At 53.0% G+C, this 17095-nt stretch overlaps 1 protein-coding gene across 3 annotated transcripts in view; it reads right to left on the reverse strand.

Moving 5' to 3' along the window:
• The window catches only part of DNMT3A (DNA methyltransferase 3 alpha), a 100939-nt gene that overhangs the window by 31941 nt on the left and 51903 nt on the right, over nucleotides 1–17095 (reverse strand). For all 3 annotated transcript variants that reach the window (XM_059405261.1, XM_059405259.1, XM_059405260.1), the window contains exons 4-6: nucleotides 16561–16831; nucleotides 10446–10489; nucleotides 9843–9989 (exon numbers count right to left, since the gene is read on the reverse strand). In XM_059405261.1, coding sequence (XP_059261244.1) covers nucleotides 9843–9989; nucleotides 10446–10489; nucleotides 16561–16831 — 462 coding nt within the window. The remainder of the gene's footprint in view (nucleotides 1–9842; nucleotides 9990–10445; nucleotides 10490–16560; nucleotides 16832–17095) is intronic.

Raw genomic sequence — 17095 nt, forward strand, 5'->3', positions numbered from 1 at the left:
GCCTCTGCCTTCGACTCAGGTCATGATCCCAGGGTTCTGGGATCGAGCCCCATATCGGGCTCCCTGCTCAGCGGGAAGCCTGCTTCTCCCTCTCTGTGTCTCTCTCTGTCAAATAAATACATAAAATCTTTAAAAAAAAACAAAAAAAGTGCTACGAGAATGTTTCCCGAGGTTGAACTAATGATGCAAACCATCTTGAAGTGCTCTGGACTCCAAACTCCCAGAGGATTTCTCGGCACCTGCCGCAGGAGCCCACCCAATGCCGTGCTGCTACCATTCCTGCCAGGGAGACTCCCGGCTCCTGTGGAAGGCCTGCATGCTGTCTCCTCTCTTCGGCAAGCCTGCGCCAAGGTCCTCAGGCAGGGCTAGTCAGTCGCTCCCATGGCCCATATGGTCCTATTTCCAAAATGGCCCTACTGGGCTACAGGCAGACATTCCCATACCTGCCCACCCCTCTGGAGGGGAAGGGGGATCCCGGGGTGGGATTCTGGCTTTCCTCCACATTTGTTTCCTTAGTGTCTAGAAAATGTGGGAATGGGGTAGATACCCAAACACACGTGGTGTTATCTTAAAGCCTGAGCACACAGTACTTCCTCAGCTAAGTTTCAACAAGTCCTTGAAATAATGAATGAATATGTGCTCATGAAAAGGAAACCAATAATAAGGGGCAGATCTAAGCAGATGCCACCAAAGCCGGAAGCTGGAAGGTGAATTCCCGAGCTAAGGAAATGCCCCAGGAGGACAGGAGTGTGGTTGACACACTGGTGGGGGTGGGGATGGGGGGGTAGGTGGAGAGCACGCTTTGCAACATGGCCCTTTTCGGCCCCTCCCCAGCCCAGACCTGGTGTCTGAAGATAGTACCACAGTCAACCTTTCTGATCTGGGCATGTAACACCAGAGGAGGAAAGAGAGATAGCAGGGAAGCGGAAAAAAAAGCTAGACTATAGCGCCAAACACGTCCATGTCACAGAAGTCTTTATACAAATCCTTATCGGGATACTTTATGGGTGTGCTTCCTACAGAGGTACGTATGTAAGGTCTGAGAACGCACTCGAATACTTGATTTGGAATTCACGTACAGGGTAGTATAGGAGACAAAGGCACCACAGAGCAGGACTCCCGCCCTCCACCCCCAAATTACAAAATTTTAAAATCTTTGGGGTCAGCTACGTCTATTTCCGTCAGGTTACAAATACGGAAGCGGACGTGCAGACAGAGAGGAGAAAGACCTTCTCAAATCGATCAGGGGCCGAGGCTGAGTCCAGAAACCAGGCCTCCTGAATTGCATTCCAACATTGTTTTAATCCAATCGCACAATGTCAAACGGACAGCTGTGAGAAAACTGCAATTCAAGGGAAGGAAGGGCTTAGGACCAAAGTTGCAGAGCGGGGCGGACCAGTCCCAGGGACTGAAAAGGACCCAAACCTGGAAAGACAGTGGGTGGCCCAGGAGATGGGGAGTGGATGCAGCTGGGGGCTGCTGGGCCACCTAGCGCTGCCCCTCTTTTAACCCCATACTTTAGTTGGAAGAAAAGCTACGACTGCAAACCAGGAAGATTCTGTTCTAGGTGAGTCGTTTGGGTGCAAAACAGAGCAGCATGAGATCAGTCTTGCCCTGGGAATGCTCTACAAGCATATCCATGTGGTTCTTACCTCCTTATCTAGGGGAAATCTTGGTTTCCTATCAGTAAAACCGGGATAAAAATAGTTCTTATAGTAATTGCAGACAATGTATCTGTCCAATGACAAAAATAAAACAGTTTACTAATGAGTTTGATGTCCTTTACTCACGGGAAAACAGTCCACGGATCAGGGAGCACAGAACCCAAAACGTAACGGAGCACTCTCCCCGAGGGATTCTGGATGGGAGAGAGCTTGCTAGAATATTGGGAGAGGCAAGGCGGAAGCAGGGCTCGATTGGCTAGGAAGTCAGGAGTTTCCTTATAAGGCTAGCAGGTCCTGCTTTTTTAGGCTCAGGTGAGCTGGCGCAAAAGCTGAGCCAGACGACTATGATTGGTGCCCGTGAGGTTTGCGGACAAGTGTTTCCCATAATCGCAAATGGACTGAGGTTTACATTTCCGCCCCGGCGGGGGGGACCCTGAAGCAGACTCTGTTTGGTGGGTCCCGATATACGAGTTCAGTTGATCACATCTTAGCTCTGGGGTGAAAGTGAACGCTCTTGGCACAGTGCCTGGCAAGAAATAGGAGCTCAGTCAAGTCCGACTCCTTTCGCTGGGTTCCAGGGTTGGTGCGGTCAGCTGCTAGACCCTGCCGCCCATGGCTACCACTTGCTTTCTCATCCCTAAGAAGTGGGGATTGTTCTAAGAGCTCTTCTCTGTACCCTCCAGATGAAGTGAACGCTCCAGGGTGCAAACGGCCCACCTACTTAGGAGACCATGGGAGCCTCTAGGATGACAATTTTCACAGCCCATCCTAAAGGCCAGCCCTGAAAATCATTCTGATTACAGGCTGTCACAGACATACCTTTAAAAACCTGTTCAGCCTTTTGGTAAAGTAGTCTTGTCATGCCTGCCCCAAATGGCCTCACTTCCTGGAAGGGAGATGTTATTTTTGAGGCCATCCTGTAAGAAAGTTCACGTTGTCATAAATTTACATACGGCGGATAAGTAAGGAATGCCTGCTGACCAGAACAACCTAAAACTACTTGCCGTATACTTTGCTCATAATCTGGTTTTAGTCCTTAATGGTTTACGTTGCTGGTGCCACCATTTCTCAAGTCTCCTGTACTAAAGCCCAGAGGATCACACCTAATTCATCTCCTTATTCCCAAAGCCCCCAGCACAATGGCCCCCTACGTGGTAGGTGCTTAGCGTTTGCTTATTAAATGGAATATAGCACAGCAGGAGACGAGCCTCTGGACATTCACAGGCTGTTCTCCCCAGGACGGACAGGAAGCACGGTGGGGTTATAAAGCAAGCAGAAGCAACATTTGCTGGGCTCCTAGTAGCAACAGCACAAATGGCCAAAGACCATATGAAAAGATGTCCAACCTCACTTACTATCTGGGAAACGCCAATTAAATCATAGCAAGACATCATTTTCTCCACCCCTTAGATTAGCCCAATAATGACGCTGGCAAAGGTGGAAGTCTACTCATGCCCTGTTTATGGGAGCAGAAATTGGTCCTTGCCCTTTCTGGAGGGCAATTTGGCAGACCTGACAAAATGGAAAGCACACAGTCCCTTCGACCTAGCATTTCTCTTTCTGGGTGTCTGTCTTAGAGAAACACAGATGCACAAAGAGGCAGGACCAGGGATGCTCACCACCGCAGGTGCTCACGCGATAAAACACTCAACCAACATGAACACCGCGCACAGCCCCCCACCCCACTTCAGAGAACAAGTAAGTAGAACCGTGGTAATCTGTACAGTGGGATAGAACCGTAATTACATGGCTAGATTGTTGGTGCTTATTGTAAGTGAAAAACCAAGCTGTAAAATGAAACTATGATGTGGTTCCATTTATGTAAAAAAGGAAAAGAAACAAAAACAACTGTGAAACAAAATTATATATTTATACACACAGAGATGGACAGAAAAAATCACGTCCTATCACCAAACTAACAACTACGTGCTTCTGCTGGGGGACTTAAACCCATGGGGGAGGGGTGAGTCTTTTTTTACAAGAAGAACGCATTTGTGTAATACGTGTGTCATTTAAAATCATTTCGAGAAAATAATAATAATTAATAAATAAATGAAATCATTTCAAAAATCATCAGGTTCCTGTTTTAGGCAAGCCCTGCTCTAGGAGCTTTGGATATTAAGAATTCCTTTATTAGCCCACATGATTCTGAGACTCGAATTATTGATTCATTCAGCACACTTTTACCCAGTCCCTCCGGAATGCCAGCCCTGGGGACAGCAGTGCGCAGAGGGCCTGCGTCTACCAAGCTCGGGGTGGGGAGAGGCAGAAAGCAGGCACAGGCACAGGCACAGGCTGCTCACGTGGGCAGGAGCCACGCCCAGGACACACGCTGCAGAGCCAAGGCCAGCTACGGCCAAGGAACCTCAGCTCAGTGAGATTGCAAGAGACACTGAGGTCCCACCCTAGGTAAGTCACCAAGTGGTATTTGAACTTGCCTCCAAAGGCACCCTTCCCTTCAGGAAAGTGAAAGTTTTGCTGCCTGTAGGGCAACCTGGAGGCAGGGGATGGGGGCGCTGCCCGCTATAGGAGGGGCACGGAAGGGGACGAGAGACTAGAACCACAGATTATTTGCCATCATCGCTACCGAGTATGTACGAAGCATCCCGCAAGTGTAAAGAGGCATGAATCCCTCCTCCTTTGGGATGGGAGCCAGAAAAAGGACCAGGTCCTAGATCAGCAGGACACGGTACCCTTGCCCTGATAGAACTTTAAAATCGGGCTTGGGGGAAGACACTACTGACAGCCCTAGCATCCCCCAGCTTCACATGAGCCCTGAAGCCATAAGCAGTGGTACGAACTGGGGGTCCATGGCCCCTCTGGCTGGCTGATGTCCCAACTGCCTGACTAGCCCTCCTCACCCCTCCACCTCACCATGGTGAGAACCGATGAAGTAATACATAGGAGAAGCCCTTGCTAAGCCCAGAGTACTCCCCCTGGGTCCTTCTGTTCTGTTAATTATCAGAAAGAGGAGCCTAGGCCTTGACCTCCCCTGGGAGGAGGAATTACCTCACGCCCGCCCTCCCCGCTACCAGGGCCTGGACCCTCTCTGCCTGTGGGGACCTGGGCCCAGTTCTCCCGGGCGGAGCACAGCAGAGGCCCAGCAGAAACCACAGGAACACAGGGTGGACAAGAATCAGGGCATCCCCCCTCAGCCATGAGAACCTAATTGCACGGGTCCCCGGGCCCCAAGCTGTTCTCCAGGTACACCTGTCGGCGCCTCTGGGAAAACCCTATGGAAACCAAGGGCTTGGGGCCTCAAGGCAGAAATCGCAGGGCTGAGCTCTCTGAGGAGGTGTTCCACATTCACCAACCTGTCAACTGCATGGCCAAGCCACAGCCATTTGCTGAACCCATGTCCCCTGCCCGACATCAGACTGGGTGTGATGGGGGAACGACTCGACTAACAGGGAAGAAATAGTGAAAAACACCCTGTGAAATTTCCCAGAGTGCTACAGCCAAAAATACTAACAGCAAGGGCTATGGGGTGCAGAGAAGGGGGTCAGGATGAGCCGGAGAGCCTTGCGGACTCCCGAAGAACAGCTAAAGGAAACCCCAGGGGGAGCAAAGGCAGGGAGGAAAGAAGAGGCCAATATACGGGGGGACTGGTCCCTCTCAGAGGACCTTTCTCATGAAGAATGGTAGTGAGGTGCGGTGGGGGGAAGTCACAGGAGCACCGATGCCTGGACAAACGGCCTGAGGATTCCTGACACCATGAGGGAGACAGTGGGGAGCTACTGTAGGTTGTCAAGCAACTGTAGGTTGTCGAGCAAGGCCTCGTCATGATTCAAGCACAGCTTAGTCCTTAAAAGGCTTAGGAAGGCTTTTTACGAAGATGGCGCCGAAAGCTAAGAAGGAAGCCCCTGCCCCTCCCGAAGCCGAAGCCAAAGCAAAGGCTTTGAAAGCCAAGAAAGCGGTGCTGAAAGGCGTCCACAGTCACAAAAAAAAAAGAGATCCGCACATCACCTACGTTCCGACGACCCAAGACTCTGCGTCTCCGAAGGCAACCCAAATACCCTCGAAAGAGCGCCCCCAGGAGAAACAAGCTTGACCACTATGCCATCATCAAGTTCCCCCTGACTACTGAGTCGGCCATGAAGAAAACAGAAGACAACAACACACTTGTATTCATGGTGGATGTCAAGGCCGACAAGCACCAGATCAAACAGGCTGTGAAGAAGCTCGATGACATGGATGTGGCCAAGGTCAACACCTTAATCAGGCCTGATGGAGAGAAGAAGGCATACGTTCGGCTGGCCCCTGACTATGATGCTTTGGATGTTGCCAACAAAATTGGGATCATCTAAACTGAGTCCAGCTGGCTAAATCTAAATACAGATTAATTAAAAAAAAGGCTTAGGAAGGAAGTGAAGGGAATCCATGAAGGCACAGACGGAAGACAAGAGCTTCCCCCCTCCAGCCGGAATTCCCACCTCGGCCCCGGGGAAGGAGCAAACGTCTCCTTTTCCTCACCCAGTTACTTTACATTTCATTCCTTTCGTGATATTCTAAGCCGCCTTAAACATTTTTTTTTTTCTGGGGGAGGAAAGCCTGGGGAGGTAGGTAATCTCAGATGGAAAAGTCAAAAGTGAACCTCACTTAGTAACTGGATTGACAAGGGTGTCATGGCAAAAGGGAATGCAGCTGGTGGAATATTTTCAGGGAAGCAGGCCCCCCAGGTGGGGCATGTGCACCAAGGAAGGGGCAGGTGTAGACTGGGGTCTGGTGGAAACCCCAAGACGGGACAACACAGTCCTCAGGCCCCACATTCTGTGCCCCACCACGAACTTCCCTTCCTGATCCTGAAAAGGCCATGCTGCCTTGTGCCCCAGACCCTTTGCACAGGTCATACACCTCCCTCCGCAATGCCCTTCTACTCTCTTTCCTAAATTCCAGTTCACCCCTTAAAAGCCAGAAGCCACCTCTTGCTGATGCACGGATGATCCACGGGTGATGCCCTTCCCGAGGTACCCTGAACCCTCATCCTATCTTGGGGTGACTAGGCATGCTCTAGGCTTCCAGTACCCCCAGTATCTTACACAGTGCACAGACACGGAGAGTTCTGACTGCCCAATAACGGGGCCCTGCAGGAAGTTTTAAAGAGCAGGTGTTGCATTCTGAGGTTAGGAAGGGCTGGCTGGCCCTTCAAGTGACACTGCCTAGGAAACATCTGGAACCATGCTTTGGGGAGGGGACATGTCTTTTTGGGAGGCAGGCAGGTAGATGGTAGGATCTATGAGAGCCCTTAAGCGGTTAAGGAGGGGGATCAAGAGCAGCGGGGGGCAGAGGGGCAGGCAGAGATCTGGGGATGCCATCGCCACGGGACAGAGGAGGAGGCTGAGCAGATGCAGTTGGAGGAAATGGGGAAGAACTTCAGGGCCAAGGTCAGGAAGGCCAAGGGAGGCAGTATCAGAAGAAAGGGTCGAATGCCAGGGAACGAGGTGAGGTGGCCAGGGGTGAAAGGGTTTCTTTACGTCTGGTAGGCCACTCTGTGAGGACAGTTACTACTCTTCAGTCTGAAGGGAACGTGGCAGTCTTGAAGCTGGCTGTGTTTCCCCAGCATTCATGTTACCTGCAACTAGCTGTCCGCTAGACGCCAGGCACAGCCCAAGGCGGGCGGGTATGGTACTGGGGCCAGGCCTCAGCAGGCAGCAGGAAGCCTGAAGGGGGCCTGAGCCCCTGGCCAGCACCTAAGTGCAGCCCCTGCCCCCTACTCTGAGATTGAGGTGACCAGCAGCTCTGACTCCTGTGCTGACAGTCACAAATCCTCGATGGACTCTTTAGTCACAGAATATAAATAAGGAAGGAAAAGATTGGCAAAAAGTATATATATATATATATATATATATATATATTTTTTTTAAGTAAGCTCTACACCCAACGTGGGGCTTGAACTCAAGACCCAGAGATCGAGAGTCTTGTGCTCAACAGACTGAACCAGCCAGGTGCCCCAGAAAATATATTTTGGGGGCAGGGGAAGACCTCTACATCTCAAGTCACATATACCTAAAACATTTGCAGTTGAATCAACTTTCCAAGTTTTTCTCTTAATGCTCATCAATGACCTTTCTTGGCTGGGGGTGGGGAAGTGGATGGCAAACATTGAGAGTTTACTAGAAAAGCTTTTGATGCTTGTTGAAGCTGCATGATAGGTACGTGGGGGTTTCCTCAGCCCACCACTCTCTCTGCTTCTGCGTATGCTACAAGAGGCCCATGATCAAGTCTTTTTAAATTCTAGTGGAAATGATAAAATCGAGAAAATGCCCCGACTATCCTAATTTTTCCTGTGAATTGAGAGAAGATCCCCTTTTCTCTGGTGGCTGAGGGCAGGCTTCCATACTGCTTCTTCAGGGAAGCCTAGTCTGAGAACCGCAGAGTGCATGAGTGTTCCAGGTCTAAACGTCATTAGGCCTAGCCTTCTGGCCCCAGGACTCTGGGAGAGCAGGAAAATGCATCCCTCCGCCCTGCCCCCACTGGCTGCCAGGGGGCTAGTTAGTAGGCAACCCACCAGATGGCAAGAACAGCCCCAGTTCCTGAATTTCGTCCTAAAGACCACACTTTGAGCTCAGGGTCAAGTGCCTCTCTTCTCAGGGAAACTTGACAGGCGGTCCCTTCTCCAGGCGCTTCCAGGAGGGAAATTTTCTGCCTTCCTGGAGCCCGAAGGAACTGGAGACCATCACGCAGACCAACCCCTACCTCGTTCTGAACTTCTTCTAGAGCGAGCACTCACACAGTGTAAATCGGCCAATGCCTTCCTTTGAAGGCCTGGGGCGAACGCCCCAGATGGTGGCAACTCACGCCACTTCTGCTGCCTTCCTGCTGCCAGAGGTCCATCTGCGGATCAGACAGGAGAGCGGCCCCGCACATCAGGCTTGATAGGCTGCTGGCTCCTTGGTCTTTCAGTGTCCACGGCCTCACCTCCTGTCCCTGCTGCGGTCTGCCATGGGCTGGCTTCCACCCCCACGGAAGCTTCTCTTAGAAAAGTCACCAGCTACCTCCGGGTTGTCAGAGGCAATGGACGTGCCTCTCAGCCCTGTCGTCCTCTCTACGCAGCCCATAAATGGTGCAGTTTCCAGGGAGGAAACTTGGGATTTGGGCTCTTCTCTTTCCCTATCGCCAGGTGAGCTCATCCGTTTCTCTGGACTTAAACAGCAGCTTCTGCTCTTGACGTCCTCCAGTCTTTGCACCTGAAGTGCGGACTTGCCCACCCCGCCGGCTACAAGCACCTCGGCCTCTCAGGCTGAACTGCCAGTTCCCAGCAGTCCCAAACCCGCTCCTCCAGCTGCCTGCCCCATCTGAGGACACGGCACAAGCATCCCTAGGTATTCAGGTGAGACCTGCCGTTTCTTCCCCTCTTTCGCCCCTCCCACCCATCAGCAAGCCTTACTGACTTACTGATTCTATCTCCTTGCATGTACTCAGAATTATACCAGCTTCTGGCCAAGACCTGCAGAGCCCCACATGGCTGGACCCCATGTCTGACCCCACTTTCTCCCTCGCTCATTTCACGCGGGGCATACTGGTCTCTTGTTTTGCCAAACAAGTCAGGGTCTTGCTTGTGGTGTTTCCTCTGCCTAGAACATTCTACCCCCACCCCCACTCCTCACCAGATACCCTCCATGGGGGTCGCGGGCAGCGGGGGTTCAGGGTCGAGGGTGGGGGGTGGTAGAAGCTAGCCAGTAGAGGGATTTAGCAGCAAGAGGCATGGAGGTAGTGCAGACTGAAGGGCCAAGGAGCAACCAGATCAGAGCCAGCTCTCCTGCTCCTTTAGGTCTTAACTTAAAAAGGCCACCTCCTCCAAGAAGCCTCCCCTGACCACCCCCACCTAAAGCAGGCTTCTGCTATCCTCTATTTCAGCCCCTCCTTTACTTTTCTGTCTTTACTTGTTCTGTCTCCTCCATCAGAACATCCACTCCATGAGGCCAGGAATTGTATACGCACAGAGCTTAGTACACTACCTGAGACATGGGAAGTGATCAATAAACATTTGTTGAACAAAAAAAGAAACCAGTCACTGCCTAGGAGTTAAGCGGTTTCCTGTAAGTGCAAGAGGTTAACCCGAAGGGGAAACTGAGGCTTGGCTGGGGCCTGACAACAGCTCCAGAGGGCAGCTGAAGCTAACTTCTGGTTTTCCAATTCTGTGGGGCAGGCTGGGGCCCAGGCCAGAAGGCACCTCACCTCCCTTTTCCAGCGTGCCAGCCACTCGTCCCGCTTGCGCTTGCTGATGTAGTAGGGGTCCCCCGCCTGGAAGGTGAGCCGCGGCATGGGCCGCTGGCGGAGGCTGGACTCCCAGCCCAAGCCACCCCGCAGCCGGCCCCGGGAGCCCTAGGACAGAGAGACGACAGAGAGACAGACTGGCATTAAGATGGGCACTGACAGTCCCACTGCAAGGTTCGCTCCTCCTGAGGGGAAACTGAGGAGGCACTCACCTCAAACAGAACACAGGAGCTTTGACTCCTGGCCAGAGATGTCAACCCTGAGAGTGCTGGGCAAGGCCCTGTTTGGGCTGGAGAAGTGAGCCACGGGCTGGGGGGTGGGGGGGCACATGGACATGAACCATGTGGGGAGGCGTCTGGTCTCAGAGGGGACCAGCTGGCTGCCTTGTTGGGGGGCTTCTAGCCTCCACACCCATCTCCTTTCCTCCTTACACGGGGACATGTAAAGAAGGGGACAGACCACCTCAGGATCCCCTCACACACATTCGCCACGGTTGGTCAGGGAGGTGGCTTTCTTCTAGAATCAGGATCCACAGAGCCCCTGGGGGTTGAGGAAAACACTTGCCTCCATTTTCATGGATTCGATGTTGGTCTCCTTCTGTTCTTTGCCTGTGGAGAGGGAAGAACAAAGGGACTGTCGGCAGAGTTACAGGAGTGGCTCAGAGGCCCCACCTTGTGCCTGGGGTCCCTGCCACGGGGACAAGGGTCCTTTAACCATTCAACTGTTCATGTGTCCAACCTGATGGCCCACTGCGTGCTAGGCACCATGTTGGCCCCAAGGACTCAGAGCACGGCCTAGAGCAGAGAAGGGACTGGGGCAGCTCTGGAGGCCCAAATCCGAAGGAATAATAGAAAAGCCAGGGCCACGGCTTCTGGCCCATTGACTCTGTCTCAGGCACACAGATGGGGCTGTCTAGGAACAGCTCCCTTCCCAGAGGAGGGGCCAGATGCCACAGTCTCCCCCTGCCCTGGAAGGGAGCTGTATGCTTCTAGGGAGTGAAGCAAAGATGTCCTCGGAGGCAGCGGGGTACAGGGCCACTGGAGCAAGACTCTGCTGAAGCAACTTTGTTTCTGAGGCTGTTTCCTTATCTGGAAGATAATGAGGCTGGAGATGATCTATCTCTAGGGTCCTTCTGCAGGTCTCAACACTGTGGTTCTGTTATCTGTACCTGCCTCTGCACCCCCACTCCCCATCCCTAACCTTTCTTCTAAAAGACTTGAATTCCAGGTGTTTCTGTGTGACCTCTGTAACCTCTTCCATTCAGCCTGTTTTCTCACTGAATCAAGAGAGCCGACTGTTTAAAATCATAGGTTACTGGGAACCTTGAGTGCCTGGAACAGGACGCAGCATGTAGTAGGTGCTCGATAAACATCAGTTTGGATCCCTTTCCCTAAGGCACTTCCCTCCGCCTCTTCCCTGCGGCTCTCCGGCTAGGCCCGGATTCCAGTTCCTAGAAGGAAAGGCTCCCCAGGAGGGCAGAAGCCCCAGAAGTTCTGTCTATAGGAGAGTCCCATCCTCTCGCCGTCCCTGTCCGGACCCCACTCAGGAGGGCAGCCACACTCCTCCAGAATATCCCTGTCCTCCCCCGGATGCCCTTCCCAGGCCCAGCACACACCTTGCAGTCTAGCCACCCCTGGCTGTGGGACTGGGGTGATTATGCCTTCCAGAGCTTCCTGGGGTGGGGGTGGGGGGACAGTGAGCCCTCCTCCCACCTGGGCCCCTGAACTTCTATCTCTGAAGCCAAGAATACTGAGCTTGGGCTCAAAGCAGGAAGGTCAATGAGGCTGGCTCATGGTAGTTGGGGTGGGGGAGCCCAAAACGGAAAAAACAGCCCCTACTTCATCTCCTGGCTCTGAAGCGGAAACCAGACACAGCATTGAAGGCCTCCTCCGGCCCCGGAGAGGAAGTTTCTTTCCCTCTCTCTCACTAGAGAAGCCCCGGGGTTCTGAGTGTGTGCCCCCGGGGGAGGGGCAGCCCAGGGGTTACAGCGCCCCCGGAGCCCAGGGGAGGGGAGGCAGGGGTCCAAGCAGCCAGCGCGGGCACACACGTGGGCCACACAACAGGGACAGGGACGGTGCCCAGCCGGCTGCCCGAGGGGGGTGGGGGGCAAAGCGCCAGCGTCTGTCCTGGGCGCACGCCAGGAACAGGGGTGCTCGCTAACACTTTACACGACAGGCCTTTGAAGGTACGTCTCACCCGGTCTTGCTGTCTCTTCCTCCGTGCTTCTGCTCAGCACAGCCAGCTCCCCCGATATTTTTGAGCGCTCCCTAGCCCCCCCCCCCCCCCGCACTTTTCTCTCACACCTGGACGTTCTCCCAACGAGGCTTTGGGCTGCCAGGAGGGGGCGCCCGCCCTCGGGCCTGGCGGCAGCGGGGTCCCTCTGACCTCTCAAACATTTCCCTCCACGGCATCTCATTATGGGGAATCATCTATTCATTCGGATGAAAGAAAATCAGGGTTGAAGGGAGCTATAGAGATGATGGGAGCACCTGCCCAGCCCCTAGATTTTGCCAGTGGGGAAACTGAGGCTGGGCGGGGCCGGGGGGGGGGTGTTGTGGAGTGACTGACAAAGCAGAAATCAGATCTCAGGGCTCCTAAATGCCCAGCCCGTTCACTTTATTCTCCGCCACCTTCGTGTTCTCCCCTTCCCTATTCCCTGGCCCCCATGTTCCCCCAAACAGAAGTACTTTTCCTTGTGCAGTTTCCAACTGGCTTCTTTCCGGAATTTTCTCCCGGACAGATTCTGCACATGCCCACTGAGAGATATCACACACACACACACACACACACACACACACACACTTTCCAGCCTGGCTCAGCAAAACAACAAACGGGCCTGCCTCAGAATGCAGCACTTGTCCTGAGTCAAGGAGGGTCAGCTGCTCTCTCAACACTCCCTCTGCAGTCCATCTGCTCCTGGCCCAGACCCAGGGTCACAGGCGGGCCAGGTGGCTGTGTGCCTCCCAGGGTGGCCCTGGAGCCTCAGACATGACCCTCGAGTATCTCAGGTCCAGGGGGCAGGAGAGCCCAGGGTGCCTCCAACACTACCACACTTACCTATCAGTCTAAGCCTATACTCGGCTGGGACCACCCCAAATTTCCTTTAAAAGGAACCCAAATCTCCATGACAAGGCTAAGGCCAGGCTTGGCTCAGGGGGCAGTCACTAGCCCAATCTGAGCAGAAAAGGGCTTTGTGCTGACCCTAATCCGATCCTTCACTAGCTATATTATCTTGGGTAAGTACCTTAACCTTTCTGAACACTCAGTTTCCCCATCTGAAAAATGGGGACAATAAGAGTTTTCCTCATATGATCACAAAAATTAAGCAAAAGAATGGCTAACTAAAGAGCAGGGCTTCTTAAAGTTCACTATCCATCAAAATCATGAGAATCTCTTTCAAATGTAGCTTTGGACGCCACAGGTCTAGGGTAGGGCCTGAGATTCTGCATTTCTAAATTGAAGGTGATACCAGGTAACACAGTTGGTCCCCGGGCCACTTTGAGTAGCTGGGATATAGGACACTCAACACATAGTCAATATCCAGTCAAAGGAAGCCATATGACCATCGTTTCTATTACAATCATGGCGGCATTAATGCTAGGAGTGCAGGAGCAGTCCCAAGGCCACCACCTGCCTATCCAGGTGGCTCTTGTCCTGATTACTCGTCATCTCCCCTGTTCCTCCTTCTTTCTCCTGGCTGTACTATCAGGATCTGGGGCACCTGTGTGCCCAGGAAGGCTGCCTTAAAGTCCTCCGGTTTTCCTGTATAGAAACTAATGGGAGGGGTTTAGGGGAGAGGGATGGGGTCTCCTGAGAGGAGACCTGGAATGAGGGGAACAGAAGGGAGACCATGGCCAAATCGCTACCTCCCGAGGCCCTTAGTCTCCTCCCTCCTTGGAACTAAGCAGCTGTGTACGCGTTCTGCGGGGCTGGCTGTGGGCTGGGCCGCCGAGCCTCCAGCAGACCACTGCCATGTCCCAGGGCAGCACCTCACCAGTCTCAGCATGCAGCCCATGCACAGTGGCCTTCAGGGGTCCCCCCAGCTCTGAGGCCCACAAGCACACAACACAGGATGCTCCGAGGCTACTGGGAGGTCAGGGAGGCTTGGAGCATTCTGAGGAAGGTCCCCCTTAATGTACGAAAATCCCAAACCCAGGAGTTCACCTCGACACCACCTCTCCCCCTTTCCCCTTGGGTTCCTGGTGCTTGCCCTCTTTTCTCCACCTCTGCTGCCACCTCATTACAGCCGCCCTCCTCCCCTCCACACCTGCAGCAGCCCCCTGACCCCCTTCCCAGCCTCTTTGTTTCACTCTGGGAACCAAGGTGCAAAGTGATTTTTTTTTTCAAAACATAAAGCAGATCATGTTGCGTGCGCGCACACACACACACACACACACACACACACACACACATGTGTGCACGCACACACCCCACCATGCCCCAGGAGCCTCTGTACCTGTTTTCACTCCCTCCTACACCACCCCTCACCTGGTGAACCCCCAGTCATCCTTCCACTTCCGTGGAACAGGTTGGGCTGGCTGGGGTTTCCCTGGTCACAGTTCCTCATAGAACTGTGTTTATTTTCTCTTAGAGAACCTATGTCCCTGTAGAATCACATGCCTTTCAGCGCGAATTTCTCATTAACGTCTGTCTCTCTAGCGGACTGTGAGGTCCTTGAAGGCAAGAACCAGGTTTTTGTTCCTGATGGTTTCCCCAGCTCCTGGCCCAGATCCTGACACGCACACCAATTGGAGGTTTCACAAACACCTATTGACTGACTAAAGAAGGAACTCTGGAGAACAAACAGAACCGAAGACAGAAAGACCCCAAAGTGAAAGCAAACACTCAAGGGTTAAGAGTGGCCTGAGGGGGCGCCTGGGTGGCTCAGTGGGTTAAGCCGCTGCCTTCGGCTCAGGTCATGATCTCAGGGTCCTGGGATCGAGTCCTGCATTGGGCTCTCTGCTCAGCAGGGAGCCTGCTTCCTCCTCTCTCTCTCTGCCTGCCTCTCTGCCTACTTGTAATCTCTCTCTGTCAAATAAAAAAAAAAAAAAAAAAAAAAAGAGTGGCCTGAGAACTCTAGCTCCATCCCACCAGGCCAGAAGGCCTGCAGCTTACCCCAGCCAGTCGTGGTGGGGTCCCAGGAATCAGCACACTGTGTGTTGGAGGGGGGTGCGGGGGGCTGGGTTTACTGATGGGCTCCCAGTTTCCACACTGGAATACCTGGTATTCTTAGCGGGAGGAAGAGGGTCTCTTTTCCCTTTTCTCCTGGGTTTCCCTCCACTCCAGCCCCTTGAACACTCTCACCCAGTGTCAGGACCCACACCCACAAGGCACTCAGGTGAGGCCAGGAGCGCTGGGCAGTTACCGGCCAGCCAGCCCTGAGCCCCCCTGCAGGATAAAAGGGGACAGCAGAAGAGCACACCACCTTCAGAGCCAAGACCGAATGCATCCTGGATCTACCACTTACAGGCTCCGGGGGTTGCCCTGAGCGAGTCACTTCATCTGCTAAGTGGCAGGTTTTTTTCTGCCTTAAAATGGGAATAATAATACCTCTTGAAGAAGATTGTTTGGAGGACCAAAAGAACGAATACAGAGTACCTCAGGAAGTGCTTTGCACATAACAAGAACATCATTAAATATTAGTTGAATAATAAATGAATGAAATATAGGTATATATATATATTTTTTTTTTAATTTGGAAATCTCTTTTCTGGAAATGCTTTCAATCCCGCATGAATATTGGGTTTGGATCCATGCAAAGTAAGTTATGCCAATTAATCGATTTACTCATTCCATCAACTGCACTTGGAAGGAAGACTTTTTGAATTAAAATGCACATATGCAAAACAACCTGGCAGGGCCCCGGGAGGATCAAATGTGGTAATATATGAGGAAACACTCTGTAAACTGTGAAGCCCGGTACAAATGCTAGTTGTCCTCATTACTAACATGTTTACAGCTCGGTTGGCCCTGAAATCACTGGCTTAACCTGAAAGAGAAAAGCAGGCAATTTTCCAGGACTCCAGGGCAAGGCCAAAAAGTCTGGGGAGGAAGGGGCCTGGCGCACCGGTCGCCCCCCTCTGCGCTGCCCCCATCCCACTCAGTCACAACCACACTTAAGCTGAGTCAGCTGAACTGTGGCAGGTTCGAGACCTCTGTGCTGGGGCAGGCTAAGTGGGCTCTTCCTGGCAGAGGGCATCCACTGCCTGGAGCACCCAGGCCAGGGGCTTGGCACGTAGTCCCCGAGAGCTGCAGGTCTTGTAGAAGAAGCAGCAGGCCAGGTAAGGGCTGAGGGAAACTGAGGCTCACAACCAGCCTACGAAGGGGTGTAGGGGACAGCCATCACCCCAGTCCTGCAACTGTTGGCATTCTACAAACCCACTGTTGCCAGATCTAGCTTTTTTTTTTTTTTTTCCATGAGAAGCCAAAACTCCAGATTTTTATGTGAAATTTCTTGATTTTTAAATACTGGCAACTAATTTTTGAAAATGTTTAAAACACTACATGGGCCAAATAAAACATGTGTGCAGGCTGCATCCAGCCAGCAGCCCCCGGGGTACAGCCTTGGCAAGTAGACCTCCAGCTCCCAGGCCTGCTGGGGCCTACTGGCCCCAGTCTCTAACCCTTGGGGGAATCCTGGGGATCCCAGAAGAGGTGGCCCCTTGTCCCCAGGACTCACTCTCTTCTGCGGGGGCTCCTCGGCCATCCTTGGGGGTGCAGCAGCCATTCTCCACGGCTCTGGAGGCTTCAGGCGGGGTCTCAGCCGCACCCTCTCCTTCTGCTGGGGCCCCGCCCTTCTGCCCTCCAGCAGGGCTCCCCTCCTCTGGCTGGGGCTCACTCCGCTTCTCCAAGTCCCCGTTGGGTAACAGCTCTGAGGGGCCTGAGTCCTGGGCCATGGACGGGGACTTGGAGGTCACTGCGGGGTCCTTTGGTGTGTCACTGCTTTCCACCTGGAAAGATGAAGAAACAGGAGGGGAAGATTAGATCACTGGTCTTCCTCTTTTGGATCACTAGCCCCCCTGAAATTCTGGTGAAGGTTATGCCACCCATTGTCCAGAAAACCTTGTCCACATAAGCATCCACACAAGCAAATACACACACAATTCTGCTCTCAGTTTCAAGGGATCCCTGGGCCCGACTCGCTGAGGTCAATGGATTTGTGGACTCGAGCAGAAGAAGCAGAAGAAGAACGCAGGCAGGTTCGCCAGCCTGGT

This window comes from Mustela nigripes, chromosome 7 (genome assembly GCF_022355385.1).
Source record: "Mustela nigripes isolate SB6536 chromosome 7, MUSNIG.SB6536, whole genome shotgun sequence".
NCBI lineage: Eukaryota > Metazoa > Chordata > Mammalia > Carnivora > Mustelidae > Mustela > Mustela nigripes.